The sequence below is a fragment of the Lithobates pipiens genome, unplaced genomic scaffold (assembly GCF_037356315.1).
Source record: "Lithobates pipiens isolate NorthernLeopardFrog02 unplaced genomic scaffold, aLitPip1_a1.2 Scaffold_25, whole genome shotgun sequence".
NCBI classification, from domain to species: Eukaryota; Metazoa; Chordata; class Amphibia; order Anura; family Ranidae; genus Lithobates; species Lithobates pipiens.
The window spans coordinates 82,801,258-82,825,673 of record NW_027507787.1 but is presented as its reverse complement, the minus strand read 5'-3'; the positions used below and the strand labels follow the sequence as shown (position 1 = coordinate 82,825,673).

Sequence of the window (24,416 nt, the reverse complement as noted above, 5' to 3'; positions counted from 1 at the left end):
TAAATGTGTTGGTGAACCTTAGTCTTCAAATCATTCTGCAGATTTTAAATGAAGTTTAAGTCTTCCCTCTAACTGACACAAACCAATGTCCTTGCATGGCCTATTGTCATGTTGGGAGGTAAACCACCTTCCCATTAACAACTTTACGACAGAGGACAGCAGATTTTCATCAAGAATTAGATGGTATTTTGCTCCATCCATTTTTCTTCTATCCTGGCAAGTGCTCCAGTCCCTGCTTCAGAGAAACACCCCCATATCAGGATATTACCACCTTCAGTCAGGACGCTGGCAGCTAGAAGGTTGTAATGATGCACAATGAAAACATGTGGCTTTGTGTAACTAAAAGGCAGTCTTTATCCACACGTTGGCTTGAATATAATTTTTGGGCAATATTTAGGCATTTTGCCAAGGCACCCCTGAAGAAACCTCAAGGCACACTGGTTGAAAAAGGCTGGCCTAAGAACCTTTTAGAAAATACCCAATACAAAACCATGCATTGACCAAATATCTATATACACAAACTTCAAAAAATAAAATTACATACTAATTTTTTTTTTAATCAAGATATTTTACAAAAAAAAAAAATATATATATATATATATATATATATATATATATATATATATATATATCTCCACTAAAATGTATGTAATGTATGTATAGCCCAGTGATTTTCTCCTTAACCACCTTCAGACCGGACCATTTTGCTGGTAAATGACCAGAGGTCTTTTTACAATGCGCTGCTTTAACTGGTAATTGCGCGGTCATGCAATGTTGTACCCAAACAAAATTTGCGTCCTTTTCTTCCCACAAATAGAGCTTTCTTTTGATGGTATTTGATTGCCTCTGCGATTTTTATTTTTTGCGATATAAACGTAAAAAGACCGCAAATTTTGAAAAAAAATGATATTTTCTACTTTTTGTTATTAGAAAAATCCAATAAACTCAATTTTAGTCATACATTTAGGCCAAAATGTATTCAGCCACATGTCTTTGGTAAAAAAAAAGTCAATAATTGTATATTTATTGGTTTGCGCAAAAGTTGTCACATCTACAAACTAAGGTACGTTTTCTGGAATTTACGCAGCTTTTAGTTTACGACTGCCTATCTCATTTCTTGAGGTGCTAAAATGGCAGGGCAGTACAAAACCCCCCCAAATGACCCCATTTTGGAAAGTAGACACCCTAAGGAAATTGATAAGTGGCATGTTGAGCCCATTGAATATTTTATTTTTTTGCCTCAAGCGATTGAATAATGACAATTATTTTATTTATTTTTTTTACACAAAGTTGTCACTAAATGATATATTGCTCACACATGCTATGGGCATATGTGAAATGACACCCCAAAATAAATTCTGCTGCTTCTCCTGAGTACGGGGATACCACATATGTGGGACTTTTTGGGAGCCTAGCCGCGTACGGGGCCCCGAAAGCCAAGAACCGCCTTCAGGTTTTCTAAGGGCGTAAATATTTGACTTCACTCCTCACTACCTATTACAGTTTTGAAGGCCATAAAATGCCAAGATGGCACAAAACCCCCACAAATGACCCCATTTTAGAAAGTAGACACCCCAAGCTATTTGCTGAGAGGCATGTTGAGTCCATGGAATATTTTATATTTTGCCACAAGTTGCGGGAAAATTACAAACTTTTTTTTTTTTTCACAAAGTTGTCACTAAATGATATATTGCTCACGCATGCCATGGGCATATGTGAAATGACACCCCAAAATAAATTCTGCTGCTTCTCCTGAGTACGGGGATACCACATATGTGGGACTTTTTGGGAGCCTAGCCGCGTACGGGGCCCCGAAAACCAAGCACCGCCTTCAGGCTTTCTAAGGGCGTTACAGTTTTGAAGGCCATAAAATGCCAAGATGGCACAAACCCCCCCCAAATGACCCCATTTTGGAAAGTAGACACCCCTAAATTTAGGGGTACACTAGTGAGACTAGGTAATAAATGGCGGGTGCCCTGAAACTATAAAAAAAAAAACTAACCAACCAGCGTCACCTGTAACAGTTATATGGTGATCACTGGTGAAAGGGTTAACTAGGGGGCAATCAGGGGGCTTTATGCGGTAGTATATGGGGGTCCCTGGCGCTATAAAAAGCTGCGGCGAACCTAAATACCTACCTGCCTAACTAGCGTCACCTGTGACACTAATACAGTGATCAGAAAAACGATCGCTTATTAGGCTGGGTTCACACTGGAGCGATGCGGGAACGCCACGAATGCGCGGCGGGTTCCCGCATCACATGCCTCCCGGCGGCAGTTCACACTGCCCTATGCGAACTGCTGGTAGTGTCAGTGAAATGTTAATGACACCCCCAGATCAGTTTGCATATCGCAGTGCGATCTGCAAACTCGGATCGCATGGTGTGAACACCCATGCGATCCGATTCTGCTGCGGACCAAAAAAAAGGGTCCCGTGCGAGTTTGGGGCGGGTGCGGCGGGTGCGACACGAATTCAGCCATACTATCTGTATGGCTGAACTCGAATCGCACAGAGATCGGATGTGATTTGCACTGCAGTGCGGTGCGAATCACATCCGTTCTCATAAACCGCTGCAATGTGAACCCAGCCTTAGTGACACTGGCGACGGGGGGTGATCACGGGGTTAAACCTTTATTGGGGGGGTTAGGGGGGTACCTTAGAACTAAAGGGGGCTAACCCTAACTGCCCTAACAGTTATTACAGTCACAAATGACACCCGCCGGGTGATCAGGGGGTTAAACCTTTATTAGGTAATAAATGGCGGGTGCCCTGAAACTATAAAAAATAACTAACCAACCAGCGTCACCTGTAACAGTTATATGGTGATCACTGGTGAAAGGTTTAACTAGGGGGCAATCAGGGGGCTTTATGCGGTAGTATATGGGGGTCCCTGGCGCTATAAAAAGCTGCGGCGAACCCAAATACCTACCTGCCTAACCAGCGTCACCTGTGACACTAATACAGCGATCAGAAAAACTATCGCTTATTAGGCTGGGTTCACACTGGAGCGATGCGGGAACGCCATGAATCCGCGGCGGGTTCCCGCATCGCATGCCTCCCGGCGGCAGTTCACACTGCCCTATGCGAACTGCTGGGAGTGTCAGTGAAATGTTAATGACACCCCCAGATCAGTTCGCATATCGCAGTGCGATCTGCAAACTCGGATCGCATGGTGTGAACACCCATGCGATCCGATTCTGCTGCGGGCCAAAAAAAGGGTCCCGTGCGAATTTGCGGCGGGTGCGACACGAATTCAGCCATACTATCTGTATGGCTGAACTCGAATCGCACAGAGATCGGATGTGATTTGCACTGCAGTGCGGTGCGAATCACATTCGTTCTCATAAACCGCTGCAATGTGAACCCAGCCTTAGTGACACTGGCGACGGGGGGTGATCACGGGGTTAAACCTTTATTGGGGGGGTTAGGGGGGCACATTAGAACTAAAGGGGGCTAACCCTAACTGCCCTAACAGTTACTACAGTCACAAATGACACCAATGCAAAAAAAAAAAAAAAAAAAAAAAAAAGCAATTGGTGTCACTGACTGGGGGGGCAGGGGTAATTGGGGGGTGATCGGGGGTAAAGGGGGGGTGTGAGTGTGCCTGGCATGTTCTACTGTACGTGGGGTGTGTTGGTGCAACTCACCGAACCTCTCTCCTCGGTGCCGGAACGAAAACTACCGACACGGAGGAGAGAATACATCACTTCCTCTCCTGTGTTTACATTACAGGAGAGGAAGTGATGTCACCGGACATTTTCATTCGCCGGGAGCGATCGAGAGGGGGTGGCCATGAATGAATGGCCGTCCCCTCGTCCGGGATCGCTCCCGAACGAATACCGACTGCCGCAGGCACCGGGCGGGGGCCCGATAGGGCCCCCGACCGGCGGGCAGGCAAGGACGTACATGTAAGCCCTTATGCCTGCCCGTGCCATTCTGCCGACGTACATCGGCGTGCGGCGGTCGGCAAGTGGTTAAAGAGATTGTAACGGTAAAAGAAAAAAAATATAGGATTTTTAAAACGGCTTACCTGTAAAATCCTTTTCTTGGAGTACATCATAGGACACAGAGTCTCAAGTAATTGGTGGGTTATAGGCCTACCTTCAGGTGTTGACTCCCCTATATAACCCCTCCTCCTTCCAGGAGTACCTCAGTTTTTGTAGCCAAGCAATATAAGTAATATACTCTCACCCCATAAAACAGAGGGGTGGGAGCTCTGTGTCCTATGATGTACTCCAAGAAAAGGATTTTACAGGTAAGCCGTTTTAAAAATCCTATTTTCTTTATCGTACATCATAGGACACAGAGTCTCAAGTAATTATGGGATGTCCCATAGCAATGCTACTTGAGGGGAGGGAGACACAACCAGACCTGAGGACTTATACTGCTGCCTGTAGCACACTGCGCCCGAAGGCGATATCCTCATTCCATCTTACATGCACTTGATAAAATTTTGCAAATGTATGTACTGAAGGCCAAGTCACGGCCTTGCAGATTTGAGACCTGGAGGCCTGGTGACGCACTGCCCAAGAAGCACCAACCGCTCTGGTAGAGGTCGCCTTAACTTGAAAAGGGGGAATCCTTCCCTTTAAATCATAATTTTGAATTATAACTTGCCAAATGCACTAAGCGACAGTGTATTTTGACGCTGCCTGTCCCTTCTTAGGACCCTCTGGCAGAAGAAATGACGTCAGTCTTACGAATCGGAGCAGTTTTCTTAAATACATTTTCACTGCTCTCACTACATCAAGACAATGTAGTGACCTTTCTTCCCTGGAACAAGGTCTTGGGAAAAAACCCTGGCAGGACAATATCTTCAGATAAAAGCCTGAAAGCACTTTTGACAAAAAACCTGGACGAGGGCATAACACCACTCTGTCCTGATGAATAATCAAATATGACTCCTTACAAGAAAGAGCAGCCAATTCTGAAATCCTCCTTACTGAGGATATAGCAAACGAAAATATCAGCTTCCTAGTCAGGACTAAGTGAACATGCTGCAACGGTTCGAATGGCTGTTTTTGTAATGCTGACAAAACAAAATTTAAGTCCCAAATGCTTAAGCGTGATTTAACTGGCTGATTATTCCGCAGCACTCCTTGCATGAAACCCTGGACTAAAAAATGCATAGCAAGCAGTCTGAAATAAAAATTGATAAGGCTGAGACTTGGCCCCAATAGTACTCACGGCCAACTTCATCTCTACGCTTAATTGTAGAAAGGTAAGAATTCTGCCTATGATATATCTCCGAGGGTACCAACCCTTGGACTCACACTAGGAAACATAAGCTTTTCAGGCTCTATAATATATAGCTCTAAAAGCTGGCTTTCTAGCATTAATTGAATGTGGGTCTCAATAGCCAAGCCGTTAAATTTAGCGTTCGTAAAGTAGGATGGAATATCAGCCCCTGAGATAGCAGGTCTGGCCTTAGTGGGAAGAGCCCTGGACCCTCCACTGCCATCCTTACGATCTCTGCGTACCATGACCTTCTGGGCCATGCTGGCGCTACCATTATTACCGATTTTCCTTCCAGCTTGATCCTGCAAAGAACTTGAGGTAGTAACTGAATCGGGGAAAAGTGCATAGATCAGTAAAAACTGATCCCACAGGGTCGCCAACGCATCTGTTCCGTATGTGAGTGGGTCCCCTGTCCTGGATGCAAAGTTGACTAGCTTAGTGTTGAATCTGGACGCTAGGTCTACGTCTGGAGTCCCCCATCTTTGGCAAACAGCCTGAAACACCTTGGGATGAAGAGACCATTCTCCTAGGAATAACTGCCGGCGACTTAGATAGTCAACCTGCCAATTCTCTTCTACCGAAATGAAAACTGCCGATAGGCATGGGACATTCTCTTCTGTCCAAGTTAGAATCTGGTTCACCTCTCTGAGCTGAGAGACCCCTTGTGATTGATATATGCCACAGCCGTGGCATTGTCGGACTGGATCCTGGCAGGACAATTCTTTAACCTGGAGGTCCAGGTTTCTAGAGCCAGATACACTGCCGGAATCTCTAGGATGTCGATGGGCAAGGCACCTACTCCCCAGCCTGAAAAGGCTGGCATCTGTTACTACCTTCCAGATAATTGATCTGAAGGACTTTCCCTTCAGCAGGTTCCAAGATATTAACCAACTGAGGCTTTAGGACACCCATGGGGACAGCCACATTGGCAAGTCAAAAGCTTGAATCGTTTTGTTCCAAGCAGACAGAATACTGCTCTCAGTTTCGCATGGAATGGAGCATAGGGAACTGCTTCGAATTAAGCTACCATCTTCCCTAACAACCTCATGCAAAGGCAAATTGAAGGATTTCTCTTCGACCTGATCATCCTCACCAGCTCCTATATGGAGCTGATCCTTGCAGGAGGCAAGAACACCCCTTTTCTGGGCTGTGTCTATGATCAGGCCCAGATACTCCAGCCTTCTTAGTGGCTTTAAGGAGGATTTCTTTAGGCTAAGAATCCAACCCAAACCTTACAGGTAACTGCTTGTGATGGCTACACCTTGCTTCAAACAAGCCACTGACTGGTCTATTAACAATAGATCGTCTAAGTAAGCCAAGACAGTTATGCCCTGTGCCCTTAACCTGACTAGAGGTGGGGCTAATACCTTAGTGAATACCCGAGGTGCTGTAGCAAGCCCAAAGGGCAAGGCTATTAACTGAAAATGCTTCTGTTCTACTTTGGACCGCAGAAACCTCTGGTGAGGAGGAAATATATGGACAAGCAGCTATGCATCTCTGATGTCGATGGACGCCAAAAGTTTTTCTCCTTGCAGGATGGAAATGACTGACTTGATTGACTCCATGCAAATGGAGCGGATTTTCAGGAACTGATTTAGATTACGTAGATCTAGACTTGGTCTGATATCTCCATTTGGCTTTGGCACCGTAATTAGGTTTGCGTAAAACCTCAAACCTTGCTCTTGTTTGGGAATCTGTCTGATCACCCCTTGAGCCAATAATTGGTCTAATGCTTGCAACAGGGATTGCCTTTTCCCTGGATCCTTGGGAACGTTTCTCAGAAAACGAGATGGTGGAAACTCTCAAAGCTCGAGCTTGTATTCTAGAGACACTGTGGAGAGAGTCCATTTGTCCTGAATCCCCCTTTGCCAGACTTCTGAGTACATCAGAAGTCCCCCCCCCCCCCCCTCACCTTGGTGAGGTGAGATGCCTCTTCATAAGGAGGCCTTGTATTCTGCTTTGCAGACTTGTAGCCCCAGGTCTTCCTTTATGCCTGGTCTGATGGCAGAGGCTGAACAGTTTAAACGAAAGACGCTTATATTTTCTTTTGACTGGCAAAAGAGTACCATTTCCGCTGGAAATTGTTTGAATGTATTTATCCAAACTATCAAATAATCGTTCTCCCTTAAAGGGGAAACTAGTTAGAAAGTTCTTACAAGGCGTCTCAGCTGACCAACCCTTTAACCAAAGGGTCCTTCACATATGTACAAGTACAAACGCAAGGCGTGATGCCTGGTGAATAGAATCCTTCATAGAGTCTACAGCAAAGCATAATGCTTTAGGTAACTCGGCCAGTTCCTGTGCTTGTTATGCAGGGAGCTCATCTGAGAGCATCTGCGAACTGGTCCTTTAAGGACTGACAGATGCCTATAGCTGCAATTGCAGGCTGAGCAACAGTACCTGCTAAGAAAAAAAGGATTTTAACAGACCTTCCAACTTCTTATCTGTTGGATCTTTAAGCATAAGTGCATTATCCACTGGGTAAAAAAAAAAAAAAAAAAAAAATGCTGGAACTTTCCATCTTTTAGTGAATCTTTCTTCCATAGGATAGAGCTTTGCGAGTCTCTTTGGAAGGGAAAAAATGCTTATCCGGATGATCCCATTCGGTATAAATAAGCTTTTTTAGTAATGCGTGGACGGGAAGCGCGTGCAAAGGCTTCAAAGAACTCAAGGAAGAGACCGGCCCTTCAGCTAACTCCGTTAGGGGTAGCATGTAAGTAGAACGAACCATCTTTGCAAGCCTCTGTACTTCAGATTGTGAAGTAGGGATCCTTGGGAACTTCAAGTGTTGTTTCCTCCACAGAGAAATAATCGCATGTCTTTTCCTCCCGATCATTTGAGGGCAATACCCCATCCTAGTGTGACAGACTGCCTCGCTTCAGTAAAAAAGTATTTCTGAAATGAGAGTGTCTGACGTAAAGTCTCAGGTGGAACATGATTGACATCCTTAGCGCTTCCCCTCAGCTATGCGGGGTGTGTGTGTGTGTTACATCCATACAGCGCCACGTGACCTTGCGGACATGCCCCTCTGCGTTCTCAGGCCCTGCTAGGGACCCAAATGGCCAACACAAAGGAAGGTGAACGTACTATACACCTCTACGGGGGGGGGGGAGGGGGGGTTCTGTCAGCAGATTTATAGTGTTTTTTTTTTTTATATACCACAGAAGCATAGGGCATTTCCCAATGTTACTAGGTGGAAGTGCTGGGTTGTAATTAAACCATGCAGCTAAAGCAGCTGCGTCAACCAATCAGCCACCGCCCATATAGAAGTTTATACACATCTCTGTATTAGCAACTGCTGTTTTTTTACCAAATCCCACAAGATCTATACTAAGAACCCCCTCTGCCACTGGGACCACACATGTTCTGAGACAGAGCTGCATTAAGACACATCATAGGTAGTGTAAGTTACTCCTTATGGAGGAGACATTTATAAGGCATATAAGGTATATTGAAGGAAAAAGCAAAGCTTCTTCCCTTACCTTGTCCTCGCTGCAGGATACTGCTGATTTAATAGACAGAGCCAACTTTCACCCATCACGGCGGGCTGCGTTTAAACACGCTCAAAGACTGGGGACCTTTTAAAAGGGGTTCTGCTCCTTTGGGCCTTGTATAGCACCCCTCAGGACAACTTTAGGAAATGTAGCAAGACCAAAAAGCGTCCTGGTTCCTAGGGTCCAGCTCTCAAAGAGAAGCATTACAGGCAAAACCTGGATCTTGCATCGAGGTCCAGGTACCATCCTATGGCCTCAGTGGCGAGTATGGATCCGATTGTGGAGGTTTATTTAAATCCAGCATGGATCCCTCCTGGAGCTTCGCAGAGCACATCTTCACTCATGACCAACACCTTAGACACTGGCGAAAAAATTGAGTGCTCCTGGAAGGAGGAGGGGTTATATAGGGGAGTCAACTTCCTGTATTGGTTATACCAGTGTCAACACCTGAAGGTAGGCTTATAACCCACCAATTACTTGAGTGTCCTATGATGTACGATAAAGAAACATACTTATCATATTTACCTCCACTGTGCAGCTCGTTTTGTAAAGAGTGGCCCCCAAATCTCTTCTGGGTTCCCTCAGCAGCTCTCGCGGCTCCCTCGCCACATCTGATAACACCCTCGGAGAAGCACTTCCCCCGAGGGTGTTACCTTGCTGGCGTGCGCCCAAGTCCAGCATTCGGCGTCCAAAGAGGCCAAATTGCAGGGCTTGGCCCCACCCCCCCAGCGCTCATGTCATTGGATTTGGTTGACAGCAGCATGAACCATTGGCTGTGCTGCTATCAATCTATCCAATCAAGAGCTGTGCAGAAAGAGAATAAATCCCCATGGGTCAAGTTAGAGGGGTCACCGACAGGCGTTTTTTCACCTTAATGAATAGGATGCATTAAGGTGAAAAGACATGAAGGTTTAAAACCCCTTTAAAGCTAGCAGCTCTAATATGCTCAGCAAAATCCCATTCATTTCAATGGCCCTTGTCCACATCTGAGCGTTTTGTCACTTATAGAAAAACGCCTGTCACTGAAAAGTACATGGGCTTCTTTTAGGCAGATTGGCCCCATAGACTTCAATGGGATGATGTGAAAAGCTCAACATAAGTGTTTTACAAGCGTTTCATAGCATGTTTTCTGGCAAAACGGCAGCTCTCCATCCCTAATCTCCTCCCCCAGTACCTTCTACTGGCTAAAATAAAAATGCCTAAATATACATGCAAAATGCTTGCAAAATTCTCAAATAGAAAATTGCTCTGCTCATGTGTGAGCAGGGCCTTATACGGGGATAAAATATTATTTCTAACGTAGTGGTGGAGGTTGAGAACCTCTTAAGTTTTTCTGTCATTTGTGTTATTAGGACAATTTCCCTCTAGGAAACAGGTTAAAAAAAAATTCCAGCAAGGACACAGACTAATTATGTCATAAAAAAAGTGTAAAAACTGCTTACTTGTAGAAGCAAGTGATAAAGATGAAGATAACCATGATAAACAAGCAGACTACAAAGGATATTATAAAAGCGATGAGGTGTGCACTTCTGCCAAATATTCCTTCTGAAAAAAAAAAAAAAAAAAAAGAATCAATGTTAAAATTTCTAATACAAGTAAATGATATAACAAACACACCACTATTATAAAAAAAAAAAAAAAAGCATAAAAACCAAAATTCCACAGAAAGCCATGTGTACATGGGTGTTTTCTTCAATATATCTGTGGTACAGCCCTGACCAAAAGTTTTGAGAATTACACATTAATTTTCACAAAGTCTGTTGCCTCAATTTTTTATGATGGCAATTTACATATACTCCAGAATGTTATGAAGAGTGATAAGATTAATTAAGTCCCTCTTTGCCATGAAAATTTACTTAATCCCATAAACATTCCCACTGCATTTGTGCAGAAAGCTTCAGAACTCCCAAGAAAGTCCAGCAAGTGCCAGGACTGTCCTACAGTTGATTCATCTGTGGGATTGGGGCACCACCAGTGCAGAGCTTGCTCAAGAATGGCAGCAGGCAGGTGTGAGTGCGCCCGCACACACAGCGAGAGGACTTTTGAAGGATGGCCTGGTGTAAAGAAGGGTAGCAAAGAAGTCACTTCTCTCCGGAAAAAACATCAGGGACAGAGTGATATTCTGCAAAAGGTACAGGGGTTGGACTGCTGAGGACTGGAGTACTGGTTTCTTTGGTGAATCCCCCTTTCCGATTGTTTGGGGCATCCAGGAAAAAACCTTGCCCCAAGTAGGAAAAGTCAGCGAACCATCAGCGCTGTGTCTTGCAAACAGTAAAAATCCTGAGACCATTAAAGTGTGGTGTTAGCTTCTCAGCCAAGGGAATGGGCTCAGCTCAGATTTTTGCCTAAGAACACAGCCATGAAGAATGGAGGATGTTTTTGAACCAAAGGCAACTTCTCCTAACCATCCAAAAACAGTTGGGTGATGAACAATGCCTTTTTTTAGCATGATGGAGCACCTTGCCATAAGGCAAAAGTGATAACCAAGTGGTTTGGGGAACAAAATATTGAAATGTTGAGTCCATAGCCAGGAAACTCTCCAGACACTAATCCTATTGAGAACCTGGTCAATCCTCAAGAGGCAGTGAACAAAAAAAAAACACAAATTCTGACAAACTCCAACCGTTGATTATGCAAGAATGGGCTGCCATCAGTAAGGATGTGGCAAAGACATTGATTGATAACATGCCAGGGTTAATTACGGAGGTCTTGAAAAAGAAGGGTCAACATCGACTCTTTGCCCAAAGCCTTTGACACTTATGAAATGCTTGTAATTCTACTTTAGTATACTATAGTAACATCTGACAAAAAAGGATCTAAAAACACTGGTGGAGCAGGCTTAAATGTGATAAATTGTTAGCACATACTTGTGTAGCTCACACCATAGTAAACCAATTGTTCCATCTAGGTTATCAATCGCATATTAAAGTAGGAGTAAACCTGCTGATTTTTTCTCAGACCTGCAAGGGAAAAGGCATAATGAGCTAGTATGCAGCCTCAGTTTTGGCACAGTACATGTGCCGTTAAAGATCTAGCCCCGTAATGTCACCCACCAGCCAACTGGTCCAGCGAGGTGCACAGAGTTGGAGCATATACAAGGTGCATTACCAGCAGGAATAACTGGTGGGTTAACAGTGGTAGACAGTTACCTGATGCCACTTTTTGTGAGGTGAGACAACAATCCTCACTTGCACACTTATGGTTAAGGGGCTGGCTTCTGGACATTCATCATATAGCAGTACTTAGTTTTGCATTTTCTGCGTTTCCACTCTCACAGAGCATATTATTTAACTATCTATTCACTGGGTGAACCGCTTGCTTTTTCTGAACAGGTGAGACTAGAAGCTCTTAATAATGGGTTGATATCGCACTGTGACTATTGGTTACTTGCAGATCCAGTCTATCTTCCTGCCATTTTATATGCTTGTTTCTGGATAATTCAAATAAACATTTATCTGGATGTCTGTTCTGCCTGTCGCCTGATCTTATGGTTTCTATATACTGATTTATCTGGTGCTCGATTTTGTTCACCTACCTCTTCAAGTCTGGAAGTATATATGGATTGATATGTGTAACCTCTTCCCTCACTAGGCATATTTTATGTTTGTTAGTATACAAGCCATGGTTGTACTGTATAATTATGAGAGATCTAGATGTGTTTGTACATATTGCTCCCATGCTCGCTGGGTGAGCATTGGCCCTGTGCCCTTGTGTGCTTTGGTCTCCTTGGGCCCTCCTGGTTTCTTTAAGTTCTGGATTGCCATCTATCCCAGAAGTTTTAGGTCTAATCTGGAATTATATTGTTAGCTTGCTTTGTGCAGTACTGCAGACGGACACTGACAAGGCTGCAGACGGACACTGACAAGGCTGCATTGATGGGCAATTAAATGTAAGGTTTTTTTCCTTAAACTTCCCTCCTAAACTTGGGGTGCGTGTTATACGCCGATAAATACGTTAACTTGTTTACCATCACTATCCACTTTTTTTTGCCTTTTTGATCTTTCTGCAGAAATTGAATTCCCTGAAATACTCCTGGAGAAGCAAGCAATCCGTAAAACGTGTACAGACTGGCTGACTATGTTTGTTTCCGTCATGTATTAATAGAATTTTGGTGCTGGAAGGCACTATTATGGGAACAATAGTTTAGCCCTGAGAAATTGTGTGAACATATAACATTTTTTTTGCTATGATTTTAGGTTATTTTAATAATTTAAAATAAATGATGCTTGTTATTAACTTTTAATATGTTATAATGTCTTTGATGGCACCAAGAAAGTCAATTTGCCCCAAAATTCTTCTCTTCCTATAACTTTTTTTTTATGTAGGCATCATCGTATCAGCTAATCTAATCAAAGCTTAGCACTTTCTCTTATATTGTGATCAGGTATATAACACACTTGGAGCCTTTTTAATGTGCTATTATTTTGTTTGCTATGGCTTAAATTCTATTACTAGCTAAACGGTTGGAACTGACTAGGTAATTATTGCTTTCTCATCCCACTTTGTGTTTAAAATAAATCTTTGTACCGCCTGTTGAATAAATAATCCAAAAATCCCTACTAAAGTGGCATATTTCGAGATACATAAAAATGGATATTATTCCTCAGGGTTTCCGTTTACATATCTTCCCCACTTGTAAGAACCCATCAGAGGATTTCAAGAAATCCTGGAAATGTACCTTGACTAATTGTAGTAGAGTCAATGTCTCTGCTAGTCACACAATTTACCAACGATATGCACACAATGGGCACAGAAACGGTCTGTTTAAATGCCCACTACATGCATGTGTTTGAACAGCCTATAATCGTCAGCAGTTGAAAAGCTGTGAAAGACAATTTGGAACTACTTGGACGTTATTAAGAAACCAATCTAAAATTTACAAACTGGCATATATTGAGAGCTTTGCATACAAATGGTTAGGTAGACCAGTAAATAGTAATTAGGCTATTAGGAGGTACTGCACAAGTTCATTTTTGGGTTGAAGAAACCACAGTGTCTGGCTCAGAATAGTTTTAAACTACTGAAGTATTGCCCAATGCTCAGCCCATATGGCCAACCCATAAATAACTCCACAAAAACTGGGTCACATCAGAGAATGTGTGACGACTTTGGACATGGAAAGCGGTCTGCTGCTAATACAGTGACAGTTCCAGGTTTGGAAAGTGCAAGAAGCAGAATCCAGGTCCATAGGTCACATCCCATGCAGGCCCTGAAATCTTCCATCCAGCAGAATCAGGGTGCAGTCTCCAAAGCTACCGCCGCGGATGTGCCAATGTGGAGGGCTGCCTAAAGAGACTAGCTCAAACAGAATGTAGCGAAGTCTTATTTGACACAGCATACTCGCTCTTTATGAGATACTTACCTTAGAACGAGGAGTCGGCATCCGATCCTGGTCTCCGCGGAGGGAGCCGACATGTTAACCTCGGCGTGTCTTCTGGGTTCGTGGCTCTGGCGCTGTGAGTGGCCAGGGCCGCAATGACGTCACTGCCGACCATGCTCCTTGTCGGCAGCGTCAACTGGACCTTCACAACACATGCTCCGCTGACGTCAGCGCATGCATAAAAAGCGAATACCTCCTTAACAGTAAAGGTTTAGGAGATATTCATTTTACCTACAGGTAAACCTTATAGGCTTACCTGTAGTTAAAAATGTAACAAAAGCGTATACAACCACTTTAATAAGCAATACATTCCTGTACTTTTATTACTCGTGTAACTTAAGTGCAAAGCTATATTTTTAGGTATCCTGTATGTCTGCATATATGTTTTAGGTCTGCAATGATTATTAAAGAATAAGCATTTTATGTCTGTGTCACACCTTAAAAGTCCTGTTATGTAATTTTTGCTTAAATAACTAAACATTTCAGAAAACCCTCTTGCGTACAGATTATCAGTATTTTACCTGTCCTCCCATTTGGGGGCAATGTTGGTCGCAAATCCTTATTGCAGAAGTCAGTTCGGCAACATTCAATTGTTCTCCGTAACTGTGCCTTTGGCGAATCCTGCGAGTGAAAAAAAAAAATTATTCCATTTTAATGTTCCTAATTTCTGAACACAAAAATAACGCAAGTTTAGAATCATAAATGTATCCAATATTGTCCCTTAAGACCCCTTTCACGCCGAGGCAGTTTTCAGATGTTTTAGTGCTATAAATAGCACCTGAAAACTGCCTCCCATTCTCTGCAATAGGTGCTTTCACACCCAGGTGATGCGCTAACAGCAACGTTGGGAAAAGCCCTGCAAGCAGCATCTTTGGGGCAGGTTTGGAGCGCTCCCAAAATACCTCTGCCCATTGCAATAAATGGGAAGCACTTCCAAAGCACCTGAAAAGCAGTTCGGAAGCGCCACAAAACTTGGTTTTTAATCCTTTTTTGGGGGTTAAAATCGCTCTTCTATTGGCCAAAAAGCGTTGTGAATGACCTTGTGAGCAGTCTTAGAAACGGTTAACAACTTGATGGGACAGTTGTATTCTAAATAATGAATCAGTAACATTAGTTTGAACTGGTGCAAATGAGTAAAGTTATTTTGTTTGCATCAAATCCTTGATTTTCAGGCTAATATTAGAAGGTACTGCAAGAAAATGTCTAAAAGAAAGGGCACACCTAGGAGTACACCACATGCAATTAAAAGCGAAAGAAAACAAAAAAAATGTGCCAAGACCGGCCATATACAGAGCAAATGTCTTTACTGCAACCACAGAGTGAAAGAAGAGAAAGAAATTTGCTCGATTCTCCCCATCAAAAGTGTGTGACAGTGAATCCCTCCTGCCAGGCCATTGTTTTCTGCTGCAACGGGGGAAGCCATCCTCACTGTGAAAAATCCATCACTAGCAGCTGTAGCAGCCACTAGTGATAATCGTAAGAGAATCCAGCAGGCTGGTAGTACCCAAGTTGATCAATCAACTTGGTACATTTAGCGTGCCCATTAATGGTTTGAATCTGACGGTTCCTGCTGAAACTGCCAAGATTCAAACCGTGTATGGCCAGCCTAAATTTTATAGTTGGCTGTATGTCACCTTGCAAATAAAGTTTTACATGTAGAAACTCGTAGTACGGTAGACCTTGAGTGACTTCAGAGAAGGGCACACAATCTTCTACAGCATCTATCTCTTCCGAGAAGCCTTCATACCCACTTTTGACTGGACCAAGTATACCTTATACACTTGCAAGGTAAAATACAGGCAACCACGAAGGTTAGCTTTTTTTGTTTCCTTTCACTTTAAATTGCAAATACTGTTGCAGATGGCGGTCTTTTCCTGCTTTCTAGAAAGAGCTGTGTGTTCCAAAATATCCTTTGAACACAGATTCTAAATGAGAGTAACTAGTCCATTATAATCAATTGATGTACTTTTCATGTTCTGATGAGAAAAGCTGCAGTCTGCATCCCTTTAAGATTTAACATTGGGAAGTATAACCCCACAACTAAAAATTCTGTTTCAGATGATGTCTAAAATCTGAACTGAATAACGAAGGAGGGGTAAGGAGGGGTAAGGGTATGAGAGGAGGGGTAAGGGTATGAGAGGAGGGGTAAGGGTATGAGAGGAGGGGTAAGGGTATGAGAGGAGGGGTAAGGGTATGAGAGGAGGGGTAAGGGTACGGGAGATGGATGGGGTTCTAAAAAAGGGAAAAATACATTTTGAACCTATTTTTTTTATTCAGGAATAATTTATACATTTTGTTAGAAATACACATTTAAAACATTAAAAAAGCCTATTAGGGGTGAGTCATTGTTCTGAATCACCTAGATTAGTGTATACATTTCACCGTGATCCAGTTAACAGACATGGCAGATGGACCTAGCAAGATAGAAGACTAAATAATAGACCACATAATATTAAAATGCAATACTTTATATACCTTTTGAAAAAAAGTTAAAGCGGTAATAAACTGCCCAAAAAAAAAAAAAAAAAAAAAAAAAAGAAATCCTTTACTCGCACATTATGAAAGACTTAACCAAGAACAGTCATCCAATGAAGCGCTGTCATGGCTTCCCCAGGGCTTCCATCTTCACCCAGTCTTCATACCAGGTTTGCAGCCTGTGGCCATTTGACTGGGCAAGCCATGACATTTACATGCATGAGCCCGGGAGCGATGGTCATGGCATGGCTCTCTATGGACAGCACACTGACTTGAGCGCAGTGAGCATGCGCCAGTGACCTCATCAGAGTTGCTAAAGTAAATATCTCCTAAAAGGTGCAAGTTTAGGAGATATTTACTAAACCTAAAAGGTGGCCTCATTATACCGGGTAGTAATGAGTACCTGTCCCCAGCCCATCAGATTATGAGAGTACCTATCTGCAGCCCATGCCTCATAGAATATACCTTGGGGTGTTTGCTTTCCAAAATAGGGTCATTTTGTGAATAATTCCACTGTCCTGGTGCTCCAAGACCTGAAATTATGTGTGTAATTTATGCTCCTCCACACTAAGGAGGAGCAGCAGAATATATTTTAGGTTGTATTTTTGCTACATATATGCCATGCGTTAGAAAAATTTCATAAATTGACCACTTTGTGAGAGCACTAAAAGTTGAAAATTGGTCTGGGCAGGATATAAGGGTATAAGTGTCCAGTTTTGAAGTGGTTAACCACTTAAGGACCGCCGTATTGCCAATGTACGTCATTGCAATGGCACGTACAGGCACAAGCACGTACATGTACGTGCCTGCCTTCCAGCGGGTGGGGGGTCTGATCGGACCCCCTCCCGCTGGATACGGCGGTCCTTTTCGCTGCAGGAGTGATCCGGGATGAGGGGATGGCCGTTGGTTTCTGGCCACCCCCTCTCTATCACTCCTGGCGAATGAGAAGCTTCCTCCCACTGTGTATTGTATACACAGGCAGGGAGGAAGTGATGTCATTCTCCTCGGGGCGGTCTTTTTGACCGGACTACAAAGAGAAGACAGAAAGTAAGTGTGCACCAACACTACACTGACATGTAGGCACACACAGGCACACAAATCACAGGCACACAAGTGTTACGGGTGATTCTGGTTAGTTTGCTTTTTATAGCATCAGGGCACCCACCATTTATTACCCAATAAAGGTTTAAACCCCTGATCACCCGGCGGGTGATATCAATTAGGTTTTAGGGTCAGGGTCTGCGTCGCCCCAGGCAGCGCTAGGTTAGTGCCAGTACCGCTAACACCCACACGCAAAGCATAAACCTCCCGTAGTGGTATAGAATCTGAACAGATCAATATCTGATAAGATCTATACTAGCATCCCCAGCAGTTTAGGGTTCCAAAAAAACGCAGTTAGTGGGATCAGCCCAGATACCTGCTAGCACCTGCGTTTTGCCCCTCTGCCCAGCCCACCCAAGTGCAGTATCGATCTATCACTGTCACTTACAAAACACTAAACACACTAAACTGCAGCGATCGCAGAGTCAGGCCTGATCCCTGCGATCGCTAACAGTTTTTTTTTGTAGCATTTTAGATTTAAATCCGGAAGGCAGCGCTGGGTTTTCGGGGTCCCTTACGTGGCTAGGCTCCCAAAAAGTCCCCCACATGTGGTATTTCCGTACTTGGGAGAAGCAGCAGAATTTATTTTGGGGTGTAATTTCACTTATGCCCATAGCATGTGTGAGCAATATATCATTTAGTGACAACTTTGTGCAAAAAAAAAAAAAAAAACAAATTGTAAAATTCCTGCAACTTGTGGCAAAATATAAAATATTTCATGGACTCAACATGCCTCTCAGTAAATAGCTTGGGGTGTCTACTTTCCAAAATGGGGTCATTTGGGGGTGGGTTTGTGCTATTTTGGCATTTTATGGCCTTCAAAACTGTGATGGGTAGTGAGGAGCGAAATCAAAAATTTGCACCCTTAGAAACCCTGAAGGCAGTGATTGGTTTTCGGGGTGCCGTACGCAGCTAGACTCCCAAAAAGTACCACATATGTGGTATCCTCATACTCAGGAGAAGCAGAATGTATTTTGGGGTGTAATTCCACATATAACTATGGCATGTGTGAGCAATATATCATTTAGTGACAATTTTTTGTAAACTTTTTTTTTTGTGTCACTATTCAATCACTTGGGACAAAAAAAATAAAAATTTCAATGGGCTCAACATGCCTCTCCACAACTTCCTTGGGGTGTCTACTTTCCAAAATGGGGTCATTGGGGGGGGGGGTTTGTACTGCCCTGCCATTTTAGCACCCTTAAGAATTGAGATAGGCAGTCGTAAATTAAAAGCTGTGTAAATTCCAGAAAATGTACTCTAGTTTGTAGACGCTATAACTTTTGCGCAAACCAATAAATATAAGCTTATTGACATTTTTTTTTACTGAAGACATGTGGCTGAATAAATTTTGCCCTAAATGTATGACTAAAATTGAGTTTATTCGATTTTTCTTATAACAAAAAAGTAGAAAATATCATTTTTTCTCAAAATTTTCGGTCTTTTTCCATTTATATCGCAAAAAATAAAAATCGCAGAGGCAATCAAATACCATCAAAAGAAAGCTCTATTTGTGGGAAGAAAAGGACGCAAATTTCGTTTGGGTACAACATTGCATGACCGCGCAATTACCAGTTAAAGCAGTGCAGTGCGAAATTTTAAAAAGACCTCTGGTCCTTAGGCTGACAATTGGTCCGGGGCTGAAGTGGTTAAAGTGGACCTTCAATCATTTTTTTTTTCCCTTCCATCTATTAACTGTTCTGCCTTTGTGGCTTTAACTTTAGATAGAAAAGCTTTTTTTCTGCCAGTAAATACCTTATACAGTCCACTTCCTCTTTCTTGTCTGCTCATACGCCTAAGCTTATATCATTCACAGCTCTCTCTCTTGGGAGTTTGCCAGGAAGGGAGGGGAGTCATAAGAGGGTCAATAGAAGCTGCAGGGCCACAGAGCTAAAGGTATGCCTTCAGGAAGTGAACAGGCAGCAGCTTCAGTTAAAACATCTGCAGCGACCTCCCAAGGCTGTCTCCCACGGCTCTAACTAGCCTTAACTCTCCAGTTGTAGATGAGGAAGTAGAGGACATAATTAAAGCCCTCCCTAACAACAAGACTCCTGGGCCTGATTGCCTGCCCTACCTTTACTATAAATCTTTTCTGCCGATCCTGCTTCCCCGACTTACTTCACTATTTAATGCTTTCATGTGCACGACAACCATCCCGAGGGATATGCAAACGTCCTTCCTGACCGTGCTTCCCAAACCTGGGAAAGACCACACTCTATGCTCTAATTATAGGCCAATAGCTCTCCTAAATTCGGATTTAAAAATTTTTACTAAGTTATTGGCCAACAGACTGAATGTTTTTATGCCCTCATTGATACATAAAGACCAAGTGGGGTTCATCCCCGGCCGTCAGGCAGGGGATAATACCAGGAGAGTGATTGACCTCATGGAGGTGGCGAACAGGAACAATACGGAAGCAATACTCCTTAGTTTGGATGCCGAAAAGGCCTTCGATAGCCTAGGCTGGCCCTTCCTGTTCGCCACGCTCCGGAGGGCGGGGGTGGAGGGCCCTTTCCTACAGGCTATCTCTCACCTCTACTTGTCCCCGCAGACACTGGTTAGGACTTAGTTTGCCCTCTCTCCCGCGCTACCTATCACTAATGGAAGTCGGCAGGGATGCCCTCTATCCCCTCTTTTGTATGCCCTGTGCATCGAACCCCTTGCCGCCCGTATAAGGCTAAACCCGAACATTCATGGCATCCCGGTCCGGACAAGGGACTTTAAAGTGTCCCTGTTTGCGGATGATGTCCTCCTATCCTTGACTCAGCCACATGTTTCCCTGCCGAATCTCCATAAAGAATTGGACGCTTACAGCCTTCTCTCGGGCTACAAAATTAATAATTCAAAGACGGAAGCCCTTCCCCTTAATATGACCCAGAGGACTTTGTCCACTCTATCTCACTCCTTTCACTACGCTTGGAAGACATCCTCTCTAAAATATCTGGGGGTACATCTTACTACGTCCTAAGACTCTATATAAAGCTAATTTCCCCCAACTTTTTAAGGACATTAGGGCGTCCCTGGCCAAATGGAAATTATTAAAACTGTCCCTCTTTGGCAGGTTAGCGACCATTAAGATGACCATCCTCCCTAGACTTCTCTACCTCTACGAGACTCTACCCATCCCTATCCCTCTGGCGCACCTTCGGTCGCTCCAGGGTGACCTACGTTTTTTTTTGGAACTATGGAAGACACCGGTTAGCACGGTCTGTACTATTTGCCCCACGCTATCAGGGGGGTCTAGCCTTCCCCAATATAACCAAATATTATTTAGCGGCCCAACTTAGACCGATAGCTTCGTGGAGTACGCTACACGCCTATAACCGCTGGTCCCAAATCGAGAAGTTGTGGTTGGCCCCTACACATCCTAACTCCATGTTGTGGAGCACGGACATTAGCCTTAGTAAATATCAATCATTGGGACCAATAGCGCTGGTTCGCACTTTATGGCTCCGCTCCAAAAAAGTGTATCCGCTGTCCTCCCCAACCTCCCTGGCCACCTCTTTTTTGTTTACTCCCACTGTTCCGGATAGTCTGACATCTCGAATGTCCCAACCCTGGTTTAGTAGAGGTCTCTTTCGTTTTGGTCAGCTGGTGGACAATAGGACTAAGTTATTTAGATCATTCCAGGAATTAAAGGATTTATATGATTTACCTAAACAAGCATTCTATAGCTACCTGCAGATCCGCCATTTTGCACAATCTTTTACACCGACCCTACAATTCTCCCCTTTAACTGAGTTTGAAAAGGTATGCCTGGAGGGCTCGTCTCCGAAGGGCATGATCTCACGTACCTACCAAATTCTAATAGCAGATTCCTCTATGACGGAACCGCGGCACGCGTATATGGATAAATGGGACAGGGACTTGGGGGAGGCCGTGCCTTTGGAGACCTGGCAGCGGGTCTGGTCACGTGCAGCTAAAAGCTCTGTTTGCACTTTATATAAGGAAAATCAATACAAGGTTATGCTGCATTGGTATCAAACTCCGTCCCTGCTCCATTCTATTTACCCCTCCGCGGACTCCCGCTGTTGGCGCTGCCGTGGTGCAGTTGGGACACTGTTCCATATTTATTGGACATATCCACGAGTTGTCCCCTATTGGGAAATGGTTAGGGCCTTATTATGTACCATTTTTGAAGCACAAATACCGTTAGACCCCAAGCTGTTTCTCCTGGGCCTCCCTCCTGCCACATTCTCCCGATCCTCCCAATCCCCATTAGCCCACGTGTTGACGGCTGGGCGCTGCCTAATTGCCCTAAAATGGAAGAAACGGGAGATTCCTTTACTAGTTGAGTTACACACTAGAATTAGAGATGTCAGGCGTATGGAATATCTTACAGCTTCCCTAAATAACACGCTTGACAAACATAACAAGGTATGGGATCTTTGGGATAGGATGGAGGCACCCGCCTTCTGAGTGTGGAGGGGGAGGGGGCGAGGGGTCGGTGGGTCGGAGGGGTGTCCTTTACTTTACTTTCTTTTACTTCCCTTTTCATTTCTCTCTTTTTCTAATCTGCACCTTTTCTCTCCCATTCTAGGGCTGTTCGCACGACTCTTCGTGTCTTTGTTCACCTTTCCTATTTTCCTTCTTTCTCCTTAAGCTCCCTTTTTCTTTTTTTGGTCACTGAAAGATTTGTTAAAATTGACCGGTAGCAGGCTGCAGGAATCTAACTCTCCCGGTAACTGAGTGTCATTGTAATGTAATGCTTGAGTTGATGCAATGCTGTATTCTCTGCCTTTCCTTACTGTGGTCTGTGACCGTTTACTTTTATTACCTGTGCCTTATTGTTCCTTCTTTGATTTCTTTGTTTCCCTTGAAATTTCAATAAAATGTCAGTTTTCAAAAAAAAAAAAAAAATAATAAAAACATCTGCAGCAAGACTTTGCAAAGCAAGATTTCTGCTGAATATTTGGCAAGTACAGATTCACAGTATATATAAAATATGCAAAGTGGTTGGAGGGAAGCTTCGGAATGGCAATGATGTTTTTATTACAAATTATGTGAGCAGACTATAAAAAAAGCCCAAACAAAAAAAACTAGCTTATAGGACAATGCAACACGTGATCTAAGCTGTATATACGTGCTTTTGAAAGTCATACCTGTCAACCACTTGATTGGCAAGAGACAAACTTTTCAGTGTCCTACACACACTTAAAGCTCCAAAAATATGAACTTACACAAGATGGATGATCCTACCTTGCATTGAAAGTCTGAGCCTTCAAGCTTCATACAACCAGATGTTGTTGCAGGTTCTCCATGTTCATCTTCCTCAATTATTGCAAAGCAATGTCCATTTGTACTGCAATAAACAAGATATTAAATTACCAAGTTAAATGTGTAAAAGATCCTATGAACCCTAGTTCAACAGCAGGTGACAAGAATATTGCTTAGTCTACAGGGGACACTATTTAATAAACATTGAACTTTTTTCCCAAAAGATTCTTAGAATTAATTGTCTCCTTAATATGCTACTGCATGAGTGATGGGGGACTTTTGGAAAGATTAATCTTCACAATCAAGACTTCAAGAAAAGTTGAGTTAAATTTCTATTCCAAAAATTCCCCCTTTCAGATTACTGGATATTTTCTTTGGCTTTTTGCTGGTTAGTGATGCAGAAGCATGCACAGAAAGCTATGTGAACGCACAAACATACTTCACGATGTTAATTGTTCTCTTTTCATTCAGTAAGGTATATTTCAGTCACACCTTTACATATATCCATTCAGGAGTGCTGCTCTGCAGAATACATAATATAGGCCACTAGGTGTCAGCATATGCCTAAATTGTAAAACCGTGAATACTACTGCATTACTGTATACTATTTACATTGTGATGCTCATTTAATAGAAATAAACCCCATCCTATAGGTTTATTACTTTACATTAACTACAATGTATTGGTTTGCAAATTTCATAAACACTTACTTTATTCACAATATAAAATAGAAAACATATCAAATGTTTAAACCGAGAAAATGTACCATTTTATGTAAAAAAAAAAAATATATAAATAAATAAAAAAGGTGGAAATGTTGAAATTGATGGCTGCAATAAGTCTCAAAAGTTGGGACAGGGCAAAATAAATCTGGCAATGTACATGGTACTTAAAAGGAAGAACAGTAACGCTAATTGGCAACAGATAAGTAACATGACTGGGTACAATAATAGGTGTTGATTTACTAAAACTGGGAGAGCAAAATCTGGTGCAAATCCGCATAGAAAACAATCAGCTTCCAAGTTTTTGTCAGAGGTTAAAGTTAGAAGCTGATTGGCTACCATGCAGAGCTACACCAGATTTTGCACTCTCCAGTAATGTAAAGTAATAAACCTATAGGATGGGGTTTATTTCTATTAAATGAGCATCACAATGTGAATAGTATACAGTAATGCAGTAGTATTCACGGTTTTACAACCCGTGCGAGTTTGCGGCGGGTGCGATGCGAATTCAGCCATACTATCTGTATGGCTGAACTCGCATCGCACAGAGATCGGATGTGATTTGCACTGCGGTGCGGTGCGAATCACATTCGGGTCTCCGAGCCGCAGCGGTGTGAACCCAGCCTCAAAGTGCACCAACGGGTCATGTTTTCAGGCTTTCCATTGTTTTGCTGCCTTAGTAATTACCACAGCTATTTCATCTGAGGAAAATCCTGAAAACATGACATGTTGGTGCACCTTGAGGACTGGAATTGAGAAATTACAGAATGCATTATGGTATAAAAAACA

The 24,416-nt window shown here is 43.1% G+C and overlaps 1 protein-coding gene across 2 annotated transcripts in view; it reads right to left on the bottom strand.

Annotated features, from left to right (window-relative positions):
• BMPR1A (bone morphogenetic protein receptor type 1A) overlaps nucleotides 1-24,416 on the bottom strand; it is a 215,010-nt gene that overhangs the window by 32,369 nt on the left and 158,225 nt on the right. For both annotated transcript variants that reach the window (XM_077454608.1, XM_077454610.1), the window contains exons 5-7: nucleotides 22,888-22,990; nucleotides 14,634-14,733; nucleotides 10,175-10,277 (exon numbers count right to left, since the gene is read on the bottom strand). In XM_077454608.1, coding sequence (XP_077310734.1) covers nucleotides 10,175-10,277; nucleotides 14,634-14,733; nucleotides 22,888-22,990 — 306 coding nt within the window. The remainder of the gene's footprint in view (nucleotides 1-10,174; nucleotides 10,278-14,633; nucleotides 14,734-22,887; nucleotides 22,991-24,416) is intronic.